We start from the raw sequence: 13,708 nt of genomic DNA, 5'->3' as shown, positions 1-13,708 counted from the left end.
AACTGTTCGTGTGTTTGTAACTGCATTTTCTTTCAGTACAGTAGCAGGGTCTGAACCTATTAAAATGTCCCCTTGCATACTGGTATATTATTGGAAAGAGTCAGTCGATCTTATAAAGGTCACTTAAGTTATTGGTACAATATATGAAAATATAATTTCTTAGATACTTTTCATATATTAATTATATGAACTTGATGGATAAATATGGTAATAATGAATACCCTTCCAATAATAAGACATAGAAGCAATTTCGAACACCATAATGTGGTGTTAAAGATTCTGAAAATACATATATTCATTTAAATCTGAGTCACCGGTACTTAATTTTCACTATTATACTACTTTCTTTGTTATAAAAACGTACTTTTATCTATACTTAAAACAAAGTGGGCCATGAGAACCTGACGATTTTCAAAACGAAATCAACAATATAAGATATAAATTAAAATGTTAATACGGTTATATAACAATAGGTTATTGAATGACATTTGGGTATATGACCTCATTTTCTAAACAGCACATCTCTTAAATGTCTCCCACCACTTACGAAAGATACATTGCTCTAGTCAGTCACGCAGATTGTACATCACTGATTGCACCATGTTGTCCTGTTGTCCCATATAGCCTTCTTGAGTTCATTAAAATAATTTGGTTTCCTAATGTACACTTAAGATTTAGGTAACCCCAAATAAAGTAGTCACATACTGATTGATCTGGTGAACGTGCAGGCCATGAAAATTCTCCTCTGGAAATCACATGGTTTGGATACATTTCTTTAACCATTGTAATGGCATTCATAGTGCATGCACACTATACTTATTGGCCCAAATGTCATTGTTATCAACTTATTTTATATGTTAAAAATCGTCAGATTCCCATGACTTACCTTGTATAAAGTCACATATTTGTGCGTTTTAGGATAACCCCGTGATACATGAGGGCAGCACCGGCACCATCTCAGTTCGCTACGTTACAAGTATGCATAATGGGGGCACTGGCTGGGTAGCCCACTTCATAGCCAGGAAACCAGGTACGCTCATTAAGCATCATGCCATAATGATTCATTGATGGCTCAGTCTGTTTAGTGACAGGAATCGGTTTTCTCCAAATGTAATTGCAATATATCATTCCCATCATCCCAATTACTCTAAAGCCCTGTTCAGACTGTGCTTGTTTCTTTGCTGCCAGCAAGCTTGGTGCTGTGGTAGCTATGCTGCTGGCTTCCATGTCTGTTATCATTATCTTGCATGCTGGGACGTAAATATCACACATTACAACAGTAATTCTTTCAGATTCTAAAGCTGCAATTCAGGGAATATGTTCAAATGCTACAAAGAAGTCAACAAAAATAAGAGAATGCTACAAAATGTTAACACATCTCCAAAAAGTTAATAAGATTGTCCGTCTCCAATGGATTCCAGCACACTGTGGAGTCACGGGGAATGAAACCGCAGACACACTTGCCAAGAAAGGCGCAACAATAAAACAAAAATCTAAATTTAATTTCTCATATTCCTCAATAAAACACTTGATCACTACAAAATTTTCTCATTCATACCTACAAGAAATAGAATCAAATGCTAAAGACAAAAAATGGATTACACTACTTTCCAACCCAGATATAATCCCCCAGAGACCAAGCAAAACAGCAGTTGCAGCCTTCAGACTATTGACAAATCATGACTGTCTAGCAAGTCATCTCTACAGAATAGGTATCTCAGCTTCACCCATATGTGTCCTGTGTAACGATCCAGCAGAAATGAATGAAGACCACTTGAAGACCTGTGAAGCATTAAGATCAGAAGACACTACAGTTCAAAAGTATTGGAAAGCACGACTGCTAATGGCTTCATTGCCAAATGCAAGGCACTAGACAACAACAACAACAACACATTGAATGTGTGATGGAAGCTATTGGAAGGAGACGTTTAGCAGCCTTTTCTGTTTTGCTGGTTTTGGATGCTGAGGAGAAGGAGAATCAAGTTCAGAAAAGAAAAATGTAGAAACGAAAATGGGCACCCTAAAATGGGGTGAATAGGATCAGTGGGGGGAATAGGATCAAAACTTCATTCTTGGTTATAAAGTTTTGTTATAAACTGCAGTGGGAAGACAGTCATTGCTTACTAGAACAATATAGTAAGCAATGACTGTCTTCCCTCTCAATTGTCCCCATTTTACAGCATTCGTTTATTATGGTAATTCCAAATTCGGACTCTCAATAGCATTCCTCATAGTCTTAACTTGATCTTTGATCCACTTGTAACTCATTTTGAATACAAACTTTTCAGTTGCTCTCTAGTACAATTGTAAAATCGTCTGCTGTTCATCTGTTGCTTTGGCTGCATTCAGCCAGGACAGCGCTGAGGTAATGCTGAAATAGTGACAGCATTGAACGCCTTGCTGACCGACAGCACTGAAATAGCAGCCGCCATTTTTCGTAGCAAATTTATTTTCACTGCAAGCCTGCTGCGAGCCAGCGGAAGTGGAGGGGGTACACAACAACCAATGGTGTCTTATATTCCGCAGTAGACGGAACAATGATGTGTTTCTTTGTCAACACAGTGGACATTTTGGAATCTGGTCGTTCAGCCATTCACAGCTGCTGTAACTCAGCAAACATGAATAGCTGAATCAGCGCTGTCCTGGCTGAACGCAGCCTTTGTTTCCAACACTCGTTATGAATAACAAACTAAACCTTAAGTGAAAAACCACTGAAGTCATAACAATAGTCAATGTTGTAATAACAAAGTAACTAAACCAGGAGTATAAAACAACCAGAGTCCTATATTTAATTATTGCTATATTCTTAGAAACTAAGTAATACAAAAAAAAAAAAAAACATACATTTAGTTTCAAAACAACTAATTTGGTTACACTATCCCAGCATGCAAGCACACACAAAAAAATAGCAAGGAACCTAATCAGGAAATTCAACAAGCTAGTTACCAAAGCAGCGAGCAGTGGGTGAGATTTTCTGCAAGTAAGCAACCTAACTGCCATCAGTGCTCCATGCGTGTGATCCAACATCCACACATCATGGAAACCAGGCTTAAGAAAACTTGCTCACAAGCAAACATTCTGATGCTCCTTTTCCTATTAAAAGCTTCCTTTGCCATTGCTATCCTCCTTTTGACTTCCTGGTAGCACCTCATATTACTGCTTATAGTACACCCTAAGTATCTGAAGCTGTCAAGTTGCTCTACTGCCTCATTTAGATAAGAAAGTTAAATTTTTTTCTTTCACTATGTTAATAATTTCAAAAGAAGTGATTATACAAATTTTGGCCACTTGACCGCAATTAGGAGGCCGTCCAGAAAGTGATTTTCCCTGGGGCTGTTTGCAAAAAAAAAAACAATTGCATGGAAAGATTTATTGAAACAGATACAGCAATTGTTGCGCTATTTGTCAACACATCCCCCACTGGAATTGATGCATTTTTCGTACCATGGGATCAATTTTTGTATCTTTGTGTCATAGAAGTCAGCCACCTGGGATCAGAACCATCGTTTGACAGCCGTCTGTATCTCTCTGTCGATCCCATAATATGATAAACGTCTCAGTTCCGGTGAAGAATATGTTGAAAAATAGCTCAACAATTACTGTGTTGTTCCAATAAATTTTTCCAGTGAAATTGTGTTTTCTTTTTGTTAACGGCCTCTGGCGAACTTATTTTTTTACGACCCCTGTAATTGCTGTCGAATGTCCAAAATTTGTACAAGCACTTCTTTTGACATTATTAAAATGCTGGCAGAAAAAAAAATAACTTTTTTATTTTCCCCCATCAGAATGTTTGCTTGTCAGTTCAAAATAATTGTAATTTAATAAGTTGCTCCATAATATTCTCATAATTATTTCCCATCTCCATCTGTAGACTTACGAAGTGTGAAAGCAATATAGTACAGCATATTTAACTGAGCAGATCAGTGAGAGTGAATTGGCTCGATCTTCCTTCCCTCAGGAAGGCATAGGCCTAATGTATTTTTACATTATAACTCGCAAATAATCTTACAGTTTAATAATGAATAGGCCTATTGTTTCTCATACTAGTGATGGTTATCTCCTGCCACCATCTATCTTGCAAGCACACTGTTCAGAAAACAGTGCAATCAGTTTGTTTTATAAAAAAAATTGTATATAGTTTTCTGATACTCTCGTTATAAAATGATGTTTGGACAGTGGCGTACGCAGAATTTTGTCAAGAGGAGGGGGTCATTATTAAAATTGTTTACAGTTTACACTGTCGGTATTTTAAATTTTGTGTATTATGTTACGGTATATTTATTCTTATTATACATGTTCTAATAGAACATATTCATTAATATCCTTACAAACTCTTTGAAACCTAATTTTTTTTTCACAGCCATCCAATTTTTAACAAATTTTAACTTGTATTTAATTTTGTATAATTAAGAGGAACAGATGCATTATAGGGACCACCCATCACACATTATACGCAAAAAAAGATCAACGGAAGTGATGGTTCGATTATCATTTTTAGCATTCAATATTCAACAAGCATTAAATGCTACCAAATTAAAAAATTTAAACAGTTTGTTACTACTGATGTGATTTTAGTCAGTTTGTATTATATTTTTGGTCCAGGGAAAATATATTTTACTATTACTGCCGTTATTTCCATTTTGACTATTAATTTAGATGTTGGCAACATATTTTATGTCGATTATAACAACAATACATATCGATAGTAGTATTCATACCAATCAACCATGCTCCTATAATGCATCTGTGCCCCAGTTATTTGTATATGATAGGTAAACGATTACTTACTTATTATTATTAAACGATTATGGATAAAAAATACTCGAATCTAAATATGTCACTTTTTTAAAGTTCAACACCCCTCTTGCGTATGCCCCTGTGTTTGGACAAAATTCACAGCAGCTTTGGTTGATAAATACAGTGAATGTTTGTACTTTCTAAGCATTGAATTTAATTTCTTTATCAATTTAAAAGTAAACCTATCTTACTGTGGCCATTATACAGAGTGTCTCAGGAGGAATGTAAAATACTTCAGGATAATGTTGTTTGAGTTAATCTACATCGATTTAACTTGATAGACCTATGTTCGAAGTCTAACAGTTGAAGAGTAATTAAGGGGAGAAATACTGGAACGTCTTGCATGTACTATACTTGACGTTTACGCCAGATCTTCAGCACTGGCAGCATCTGAGCATCACAGCGCCTGTGCAACACACACAAACGAATAAATGTTCACTTGATATTTAATTCGTGTATTCGCTTAGTGAATGCATTGGTTGTTGTTAAGGAATACAGATGACGTTTTCCTAATCGAAGTGTCTCACATAGTTGTATGAGTTCCTATGTTTACTGGATGTTATCTGAAACTGGCAAGCTACCAAGTGTTTCATTCAGGTCGGAAAGAGCCATAAGAAGGGCAATCTTAGTAATTTGTCTTATGTAATTATTTTATTCTCTTACTGAGTTTGTATTAATTGAAGACCTCCCCGGAAAAAGGATGTAACATCAAATTTCTTGAAATGTGTGATGTAGGTGGAAAAACTAATTTTAAAGCATTTATTTATAACAATAAATTATTGCATTCAATGACTGAATAAACTTTTATCCTTTTTAGTCAAACGGTTATGATAGGAAATATTTGCCTAATGAAATATCCCCTGAAATAATTTTCCTTTATCCTGAAATATGAATTACAGTTTTGTTGGTTACATCTTTATTCCGGGGAGGTCTCCAATTATGAAATAAACTTATTGGAACAGCACAAAGTACAGCATTTTCAATAATGTACCATATCACAATGTTCTAAAACATTGAAATACATCTATAATGCCTCTCTCCATTTAAAAGTTCGCGTATCAATAATTTCCGAACTGTTACATTTCGGACATTATATAATGTTAAATCGATGTAGATTAATCGAAATTACTTTATCCTAAAGTATTTTACATTTCTCCTGAGACACCCTGTAGACTCAGTCTTCCGACATTTGCGTTCCTTTGTGAAATGTTGCAAGGCAGAAGGGTGATGGCAATTCTTTTCTGTTTCAGGGGAGCTTGTACACGACTTCTGAAATGAAATGATTACTTTCTCACTGTAAATAAAGTCTGAATTATTCAGTTGAAGTTTTTCTTGTACATGTACCTTTATTTCTCTGAAATATATTAAATTATTCCTGTTATTGATTTTATGGATCTCAGGTTTGTAATTCTCCATTTTTCACATAATCAGCCAATATCGGATGATGAATGTATTCAAGAAGTCTTGAGTTCAATTCCTGACATTGATACCTTGCCTATGAAGTCTCCATATGTGACTCTATGTAATGTACCCTATAGGAACGTTGCCTTCCATGCTGTGCCTATTGTACGTGCCGAAATTCAAGGGTGTTTGTTGGGTGTTGCTTGTGTGCAGTTCACTTCAGTCTGTTGTGAGTTACTGAAGGGTTTACTCATTCGTGTGTATTGCAGTGCAAACTATGTTTTTTTTTTCTAATTCTTTGATAACTGTGTATGTATAGCACATTGCAGCGAGTTTTTGTAGTTTTAAATTCTGCGAAAAGTGGAAGAAGATATCCGAAAAGTAATTTCAAACTATACTAAATCAATCTCCGGAGATGTCAAAAATGTATTGAAGCAGAAGGAGGATACTTTTAACTCTCTTTCTCACTCCTTTATGCAGAGGAGGGGCCCAAAGAGTTTCACCACAGCCTGAGTCGTATTCTGCTTACCACTCCTGGTTTTTTTAATAATTTTATCACCGAATGTTCATGCTCTTACACACATACAGGATGCTGCACCATGAGCTTAATCCAGACTACTGGGTGTTTGTTTCAAAGTGTGTCATGATGTCACTCTGTGAGTCGGCGATTTGAGGCGAGTTTCTGCTTTTATGTCAGAGAAGTTGCCTATTATTCAAGGCGTTCAATCTGAACTTGAGAACGTGTATCGTATAACTTGAATGTCGTAGTAACAGATGGCGGTCTGTACAGTCTGTGTGCTACCATAACCTCTTTCGAACTGTGTTTTGCGCGGTTAAGTCGTAAGCAGGGTATTTGTTATCATCAGTTACGTACGGCAACATTCCACAACACAAATCAAATGCTCTGTGTCCATGTTGGCCGTCTAAGTTAATGTCAAATACTGTACATAAGTAATCGTCTTCACCCTCTCCCCATTTCCCGACAGTAAGAAAAAAACTCATCTCAGTACGTGTTTCCAAACAGTTCACATTCCTGCCACTACCGGCATTACCATATGTATCGGTAAGTACTCTTCAGAATGAACACCGTACTTGCCAGGCAACTTCTCTGGCCCATAGGTAATACACCTTTGCGGAAGTGTAGGAAGATTGAATTCTCTAGGCTCATCGGCTAGCCACATGACGGCATACAGTGAGCCATGACACACTTTGAACTGAACACGCAGTATAGTGATGGTGATAGTGACATGTGAAAAAATGATTACGAAATGAGTCCAAGGTCCAATGCCGAAAGTTATACAGCAATCCTGATTTAATTGGTTGAGGGAAAACCTCTGAAAAAAACCATAACCAAGTAACTTGTCCCAACCAGAATTTGAACCTGGGCACTCTCGTTTCAAAGTCAGACACAGTGTTAGACTTGTAACAAAGGTAAGATGCACTTGTATTCATTTTTAAGCTGTTTATAAACAATTCCCACTAACAGGTTTTAGAAACTAAAGTTACTACCACAGAAATGCGGTCAATTTTGGTGTAATTGTGCGAGGCATATATAACAGAAAATGCTGCTGAGCTTGCAGTGTGAGAGAAGCGTCATGTACGGAGGACTCTCTAGTATTTCTTTCATCTTCATGTTCTACTGTATTTTGTCCTTCTGTCACATATCCTCCACATCCAATTCCCATCTTCTCCTACACTTTTTTTCTTATTTGGGGGGAGGGGGACCCGAGGGCTTGCTCCACAGCCTGAAGCTTATTGTGCCGATCTTCTTTTTATGAAATGATAGATGATTATTGAAGTTTCCTCACCAGTGGTGGTTCTTGCTCTTTCTAATTGCGTGTGCACTATCACTTTCAAAATGTATTTTATTATACCATGCATCAGTCATGCTACTAGACAGACGTGCATTTACATCAAACAGATTTTATGAGAAATTATCATTAAAATAGTGAATGATAAAATCATGCCATTATTCTGTTACAATTTATCTTCAAAACTTAATTGAGTGAAATTTATTTGTTTAATTGCTGAACTGCAGCTATAATGTACAAATAGATTGAAATAGCCTACTGTAGTTTCTCACACTAGTCTGTAACAAATAAACATTGTTAGAGTACGTCAAGGATGCCCTTTATCAAGACAAGAACTGATTCCAAACCGATACTGAACTCCCAGTGCCAACGTGCTTTAGAACTCGTTCAGAATGAGTGAAATTGGTCTCGATTAAGAGCAGGAACTCAGAATTCTTAATTGCTGATGCATGCGCAGATGGTTTAATCTGAAGTTATGGTTAAAATGCTTCGAAACTAGGCAGATTAAAATAAGAGAAAAATATTGGAAAGTGATTGCGATATATTTTACAAAGAATTAAGTTCGGAAGATCCCGGGTTCGAATCATGGTTGGGACAAGTTACCTGGTTGGGTTTTTTTTTCGGGATTTTTCCTCAACAATTGAAGAAAAATTGCTGGGTAACTTTCGGCATTGGACCTCGGACTCATTTTGACATCAATTCACATATCATCATCCATACCATATCCCGGGTTAAGTCCACAGTGTGGTGTGCTGTAGGCTACTTGTACAAGAGTGCGGCTGTTTGGCTACCCAATCATTCACAGAATAGGAGTGGTAAGCACAATAACCTTCGGGTCCCTCCTCCGTACAAGAGAAAAAAAAGTTCGGAAGATGAATATCGGTATAATAGATCATTTTAATGTCAGAAGAAACTCTAAAGGCCGTGAAAGAACAATTCAAGACCGTAAAATCCCGAACTATACTTGGTTTTTTGAAAGATGGGACATGACAGTTAAGTCTCCAGCGGCCGAGCTTGGAACTACAGTGCTTTGTTGCCAATATGGACTAAATTGCTGCCAGCTGATGGAAGCTAGCAATTGACGTTAAGATGGCAGACGTTAAAACATTCACTGACAATTGACGCGAAGATAAGAAAACAATATAAAAAGCGACAGAGAATCAAACACGAAACGTCGCCAAGAGAGCTATTAAGCAATAGCCATGTGGGAACGGTAAGTTTGGCAACTCAACCGTTGTTACCATAGCAACAGGCTTACCACGCTATGTGACATTCAGTTGTTTTTCCGATCGCAACGCTCCTGTCATGTCCCATCTTTCAAAAAAACATGTATAGTTCTGACACCATATATAACTGCCGCATGCGTCGAAAGAAATTCGGTATTGGCTGGAACAAAACTATTGTCGCACCCTCGCCCCCTTCACCATCGTCTAGGCACCAAATACCAATCCGTGTTCAGCCAACACCACCTACAGTACTACAAAGAAAACCTCGCAAAAAATCTGAACATCTTGTGACGTCATGCTGTTTGGGCTTCAGGTTTTGAAGCACAGGCGGGAAGCCGGAATTTTTCACGTGTTTCTTGTTTAGGTTTTTCTATGTTTTAAATAAATGTGTTTGTGAAATTATATTTAAGTGGTCCAGTACTATCACATTAGAAGGCATAATGCCACAAAAGTGCCGAACTGTAGAGGCAATTATTTAAATGGACCGAAAGTAAAGTGTTTTGTCTTTTCCCACTACAGAAGATCGAAGACTAAAATGGATTAGAGCTATTCATCGGAAAAATGTTATTCTTACGAAAAACTATGAGGTATGTGTAATATTAGATTACCGGTATTGAATTCTTTTGATACTAAAATCACATTAAGGGATAGCAGTAGCCTATAGTTTCCAAATGTAACATAACCTTTTCTTTTATTGGTCATTCGCGTTTCAGTTTAAATTGGCTTGTAGGTATGTGAACTTCATTTTAGAGATTATGAGATTAAAAGAACAACTGTATGCATTTATTATGTAAAGATTGAAAAGTTACTCATTACACCTTTCTGAAACCCAAGATGGATTGATAAAAGGTTACCAGTAGTTCTATATTTCATTTCTAGGTAGAGTTGGCCTGCAATGCTGTAAATAAACAGCCCATACATTTCTTGTTAATAGAATATTAATTATGTGATACAGCAGTGTAACAAGTACCGGTAATTAAAAAAAAATTAATGTAGGCCTAGTTCCGTCACAGTTTCCAAACTGCCCTGAATATCTCTCTGATACCGCTGCTTCTGCCGTGAAGAATCATATTGCCAGATGTTTTCATGGAAATTCGCAATTCTTTAAAAATCGCCCAATAAGTTAGGCTGTTTTAATTTCACATTTTCTCCTATTTTAATGACAGACAACAATTCTGTTTTAATATTTACAACAGAAACATTGCGAACTTATAAGTTATAATACATCTGTCGAATTGTTAATAATAATTAAGGAAATTTTTACTTCTTTCATATCTCATACTAGTTCCGTTAGGATATTAGGGACTATGACAGTCTTAATTATTGCGGTGCACTTTGTTCTATGAAGTTGGAGGTGTACATTCCTACACTTGTAAAATTTAAATGAATAATTTGGTTTAAATGATCCAAAGTTTTAAATGACTGGCCACAAAACCCCCAACTGAATTTCAAATGTTGTTGATAATTTAGCAACTAGCAATACATTTTTAAGATAAATAGATTCTGAATTTTGTTTGTATTTTTATGAATCTACATCTACATTTACTCATTTCTCAGAAGATATTAATTTTTAGACCCTGTGTTTGTAGGACTTTTATTTCCTGTTTTGATGCATATTATCGCCTCTCTAAATATTGGAACCTTTTTTTTTTTTTTTTTTCAAAACACCCTGCATACTTCATTATTGATATATTTTATATAAAAAAATTGAAGAGCAGGCTCTCTTTCCTTCTCTGACGAGTCACTATTGTCGAACAGAATTTATTGCATACCGGTATTTTATTCTTCTGCTCTTCCAGATATTTTTAAACACAGCATTCAAATGAAGGGAAATTATGAACTCTAAATTAATATGATGTAATAGTAATGGCTAATTGGAATTTCCCAGTCTCTGATCAGATCAAAAACCCTGATAGAACTAATGAATTTCAGTGAAGTCCGGAGGACCTAATTAGTCAAATCCACTCTTCTCACCCTCATGCTGAGGTCCCCTGGGTTCTTTTAAGATGCGAAAGAGAGAGTGGTGTGCGAAAAGCAAAGGGAAGCTACTCCATTTGCCTTTCCCAAGAAAAACTGCAAACGTAATGCTGAAACTGATCAGGAAGAGAAAAAGGAATTGGCTGGGTCACTGGCTGAGAAGAAACTGCCTACTGAAGGATGCACTGGAAGGAATGGTGAACGAGAGAAGAGTTCAGAGTAGAAGAAGATATCAAATAACAGACGATATTAAGATCATATGCGGAAACTAAGAAGAAGACTGAAAATAGGAAAGAATGGAGTAAGCTGGGTTTGTAGTGAAAGACCTGCCCTTGGGCAGAACACTATGAATGAATGAATCAGTAACATGGCATTGTATTAAAAATCAATATAATATTTATCACTAATTTATTTTTATTACAATCAATAACAAAAAATAGTTTAACAATAAGGCACAACCTCTCAACCACAATATTCGTTCTGCCATAAAAGGAGTTCTTGGTCGGCTGAACAGTTATTTTAATTATTGCAGTATTTGTTGACTTAGTAATCACAGCACTCAATCTTGCTTTGGAATATCTTGATTATATCCTACATTGTAACATTACAACCAATTGAAATAACAGTTTTACTTTATGTTACTTTGTAATTTCATTTCAACTGACTGGGGATGCATATGTTTACAACATTTTTGTGTAATATTGTAACTTTAGACCTTTTCTATAAAAATATCGCCAACAGAAACAACAGTAGCCTACTTGAAACGAAATTGGAAGTGGTACAAAATTATGCTGATTAATAAAAATTAATCATAGCTGACTGAAACTAAATACATGGCATTAGAATAACTTAAAAAAATATACAAATTTCTAAATTGTAGGGCCTAATCTATAAAAATTGGTTTGTAAGTTCTGCGCAATCTTTAATTCATGAGATACAAGAAAAGTGTCTATTTCTGTTTCCATCTCCTTTATATAGCCTATATATCAGCCCTTACAGAGGCAGAACAATACTATGCTGAACCTTACTACAGGTACGAAAGTGTATACAGTATTGCCTATTAACAAGTATTGACAGCTCTGTTTTTATGTAGCTGTAAACATTCTCATATTATGCAAGAGATCATTAGTACCGGTAATCAGAAAATCGAACCCGAGACTTTTTGCATAGTAAAGAAGCACTCTAACCTATAGATTTGTCAGATACCGGTACCTTACTATTGTTCTAGAGATAATAGACGAAGATAGACTTTGGAAATTTTGATCTGTATTTTATGAATAAGTAAGCCTATAAAAGAAACTGGTACCCCACTTTTTCGAGCTGAAGTCTCAATTTATTGTCTGGATTAACTAGAACTGATATTTATAAATTTTCATTTGGATTAACAGAAAGAATGTGTATTAAGTCTTTCAATAATCAGAATTGAGTGGCAGGAAAAGTCTGGATAAAAGATTCCCAGAAAGTAAAACCTGAGATAAATTTCTGCAAACACAACCAACATGAACGGCATTAAGCACAGGCAATTAATAAAAAGAAAATAAAGAAATGGTACTCAAGTACTGAGTGTGGACTGCATGTTATTGTAGTGGCTTGTGCAAGTGCCAGTGGACAATGTGTTCCTCCAAGATTAATATTTCTTAGTAAGAAATTAATAAAACATGTTACGATAAAGCCATTTCAGTAGGAGATATGATGTTTGAAGTAGTTAAACAATTTAAATACCTGGGCGCCATAATCGATTACAACTGCGATATGAGCATAACTGTTAAGGACAGAATACTGGCAGGCAACAGAGCATACTTTGCGAATGTTAAATTGCTTAGTAGTCGGCTAATTACGAGAACAACCAAACTAAACATATACCACACTTTAGTTCGACCGGTAACAACATATGGATCTGAGACATGGACACTAACTAAAGTAGAAGAAGATCTCCTACGGTGTTTCGAGAGAAAAATTCTAAGGAGAATATACGGACCAGTATGTGAAAACAACGAATGGCGGATGCATTATAATGAATAAATCAATCAACTGATTGGAGGACAAGATATTGTTCAATTTATGAAGTCCCAGAGGTTGAGATGGCTGGGACACATACAGAGAATGGACGAAAACAGAATTCCCAAGAGAATATTACAAGAGAAAGTCCACAACAGAAGAAGGAAAGGAAGACCTAAGAAGAGATGGCTAGATAGGGTCATCAGGGACTTGGAAATAATGGGAGTGAGGGGTTGGAGAAAGAAGACTGAAGATAGGTGAGAATGGAGGACTGTTGTACGAGCAGCCAAAACCCACCCAGGGTTGTAGTGCGAAATGATGATGATGACGATAAAGCCATACCAGAACCACTATATTCTCGCAACGAAAGTGACTATCTGACTGTACACCTGTTTGTAAAATGGCTGCACCAATTTACTTCTGCTGCAAAGCTTTCGTGGATGAACAAGTTCTGTTAATCCTAGATGGGCATACACATTAATAAACTAGCTCAATCGT

At 36.2% G+C, this 13,708-nt stretch overlaps 1 protein-coding gene across 1 annotated transcript in view; it reads left to right on the top strand.

Moving 5' to 3' along the window:
* The window catches only part of Cubn (Cubilin), a 300,325-nt gene extending 294,147 nt beyond the window's left edge, over nucleotides 1–6,178 (top strand). The window contains exons 69-70 of the mRNA XM_069832790.1: nucleotides 919–1,030; nucleotides 6,048–6,178. Coding sequence (XP_069688891.1) covers nucleotides 919–1,030; nucleotides 6,048–6,070 — 135 coding nt within the window. The 3' untranslated portion in view covers nucleotides 6,071–6,178. The remainder of the gene's footprint in view (nucleotides 1–918; nucleotides 1,031–6,047) is intronic.
* Nucleotides 6,179–13,708: the final 7,530 nt, after the last annotated feature.

This window comes from Periplaneta americana, chromosome 1, assembly GCF_040183065.1.
Source record: "Periplaneta americana isolate PAMFEO1 chromosome 1, P.americana_PAMFEO1_priV1, whole genome shotgun sequence".
Classification (NCBI taxonomy): Eukaryota; Metazoa; Arthropoda; class Insecta; order Blattodea; family Blattidae; genus Periplaneta; species Periplaneta americana.
The sequence above is the reverse complement of the archived record's forward strand: the minus strand, read 5'-3'. Positions and strand labels throughout refer to the sequence as shown.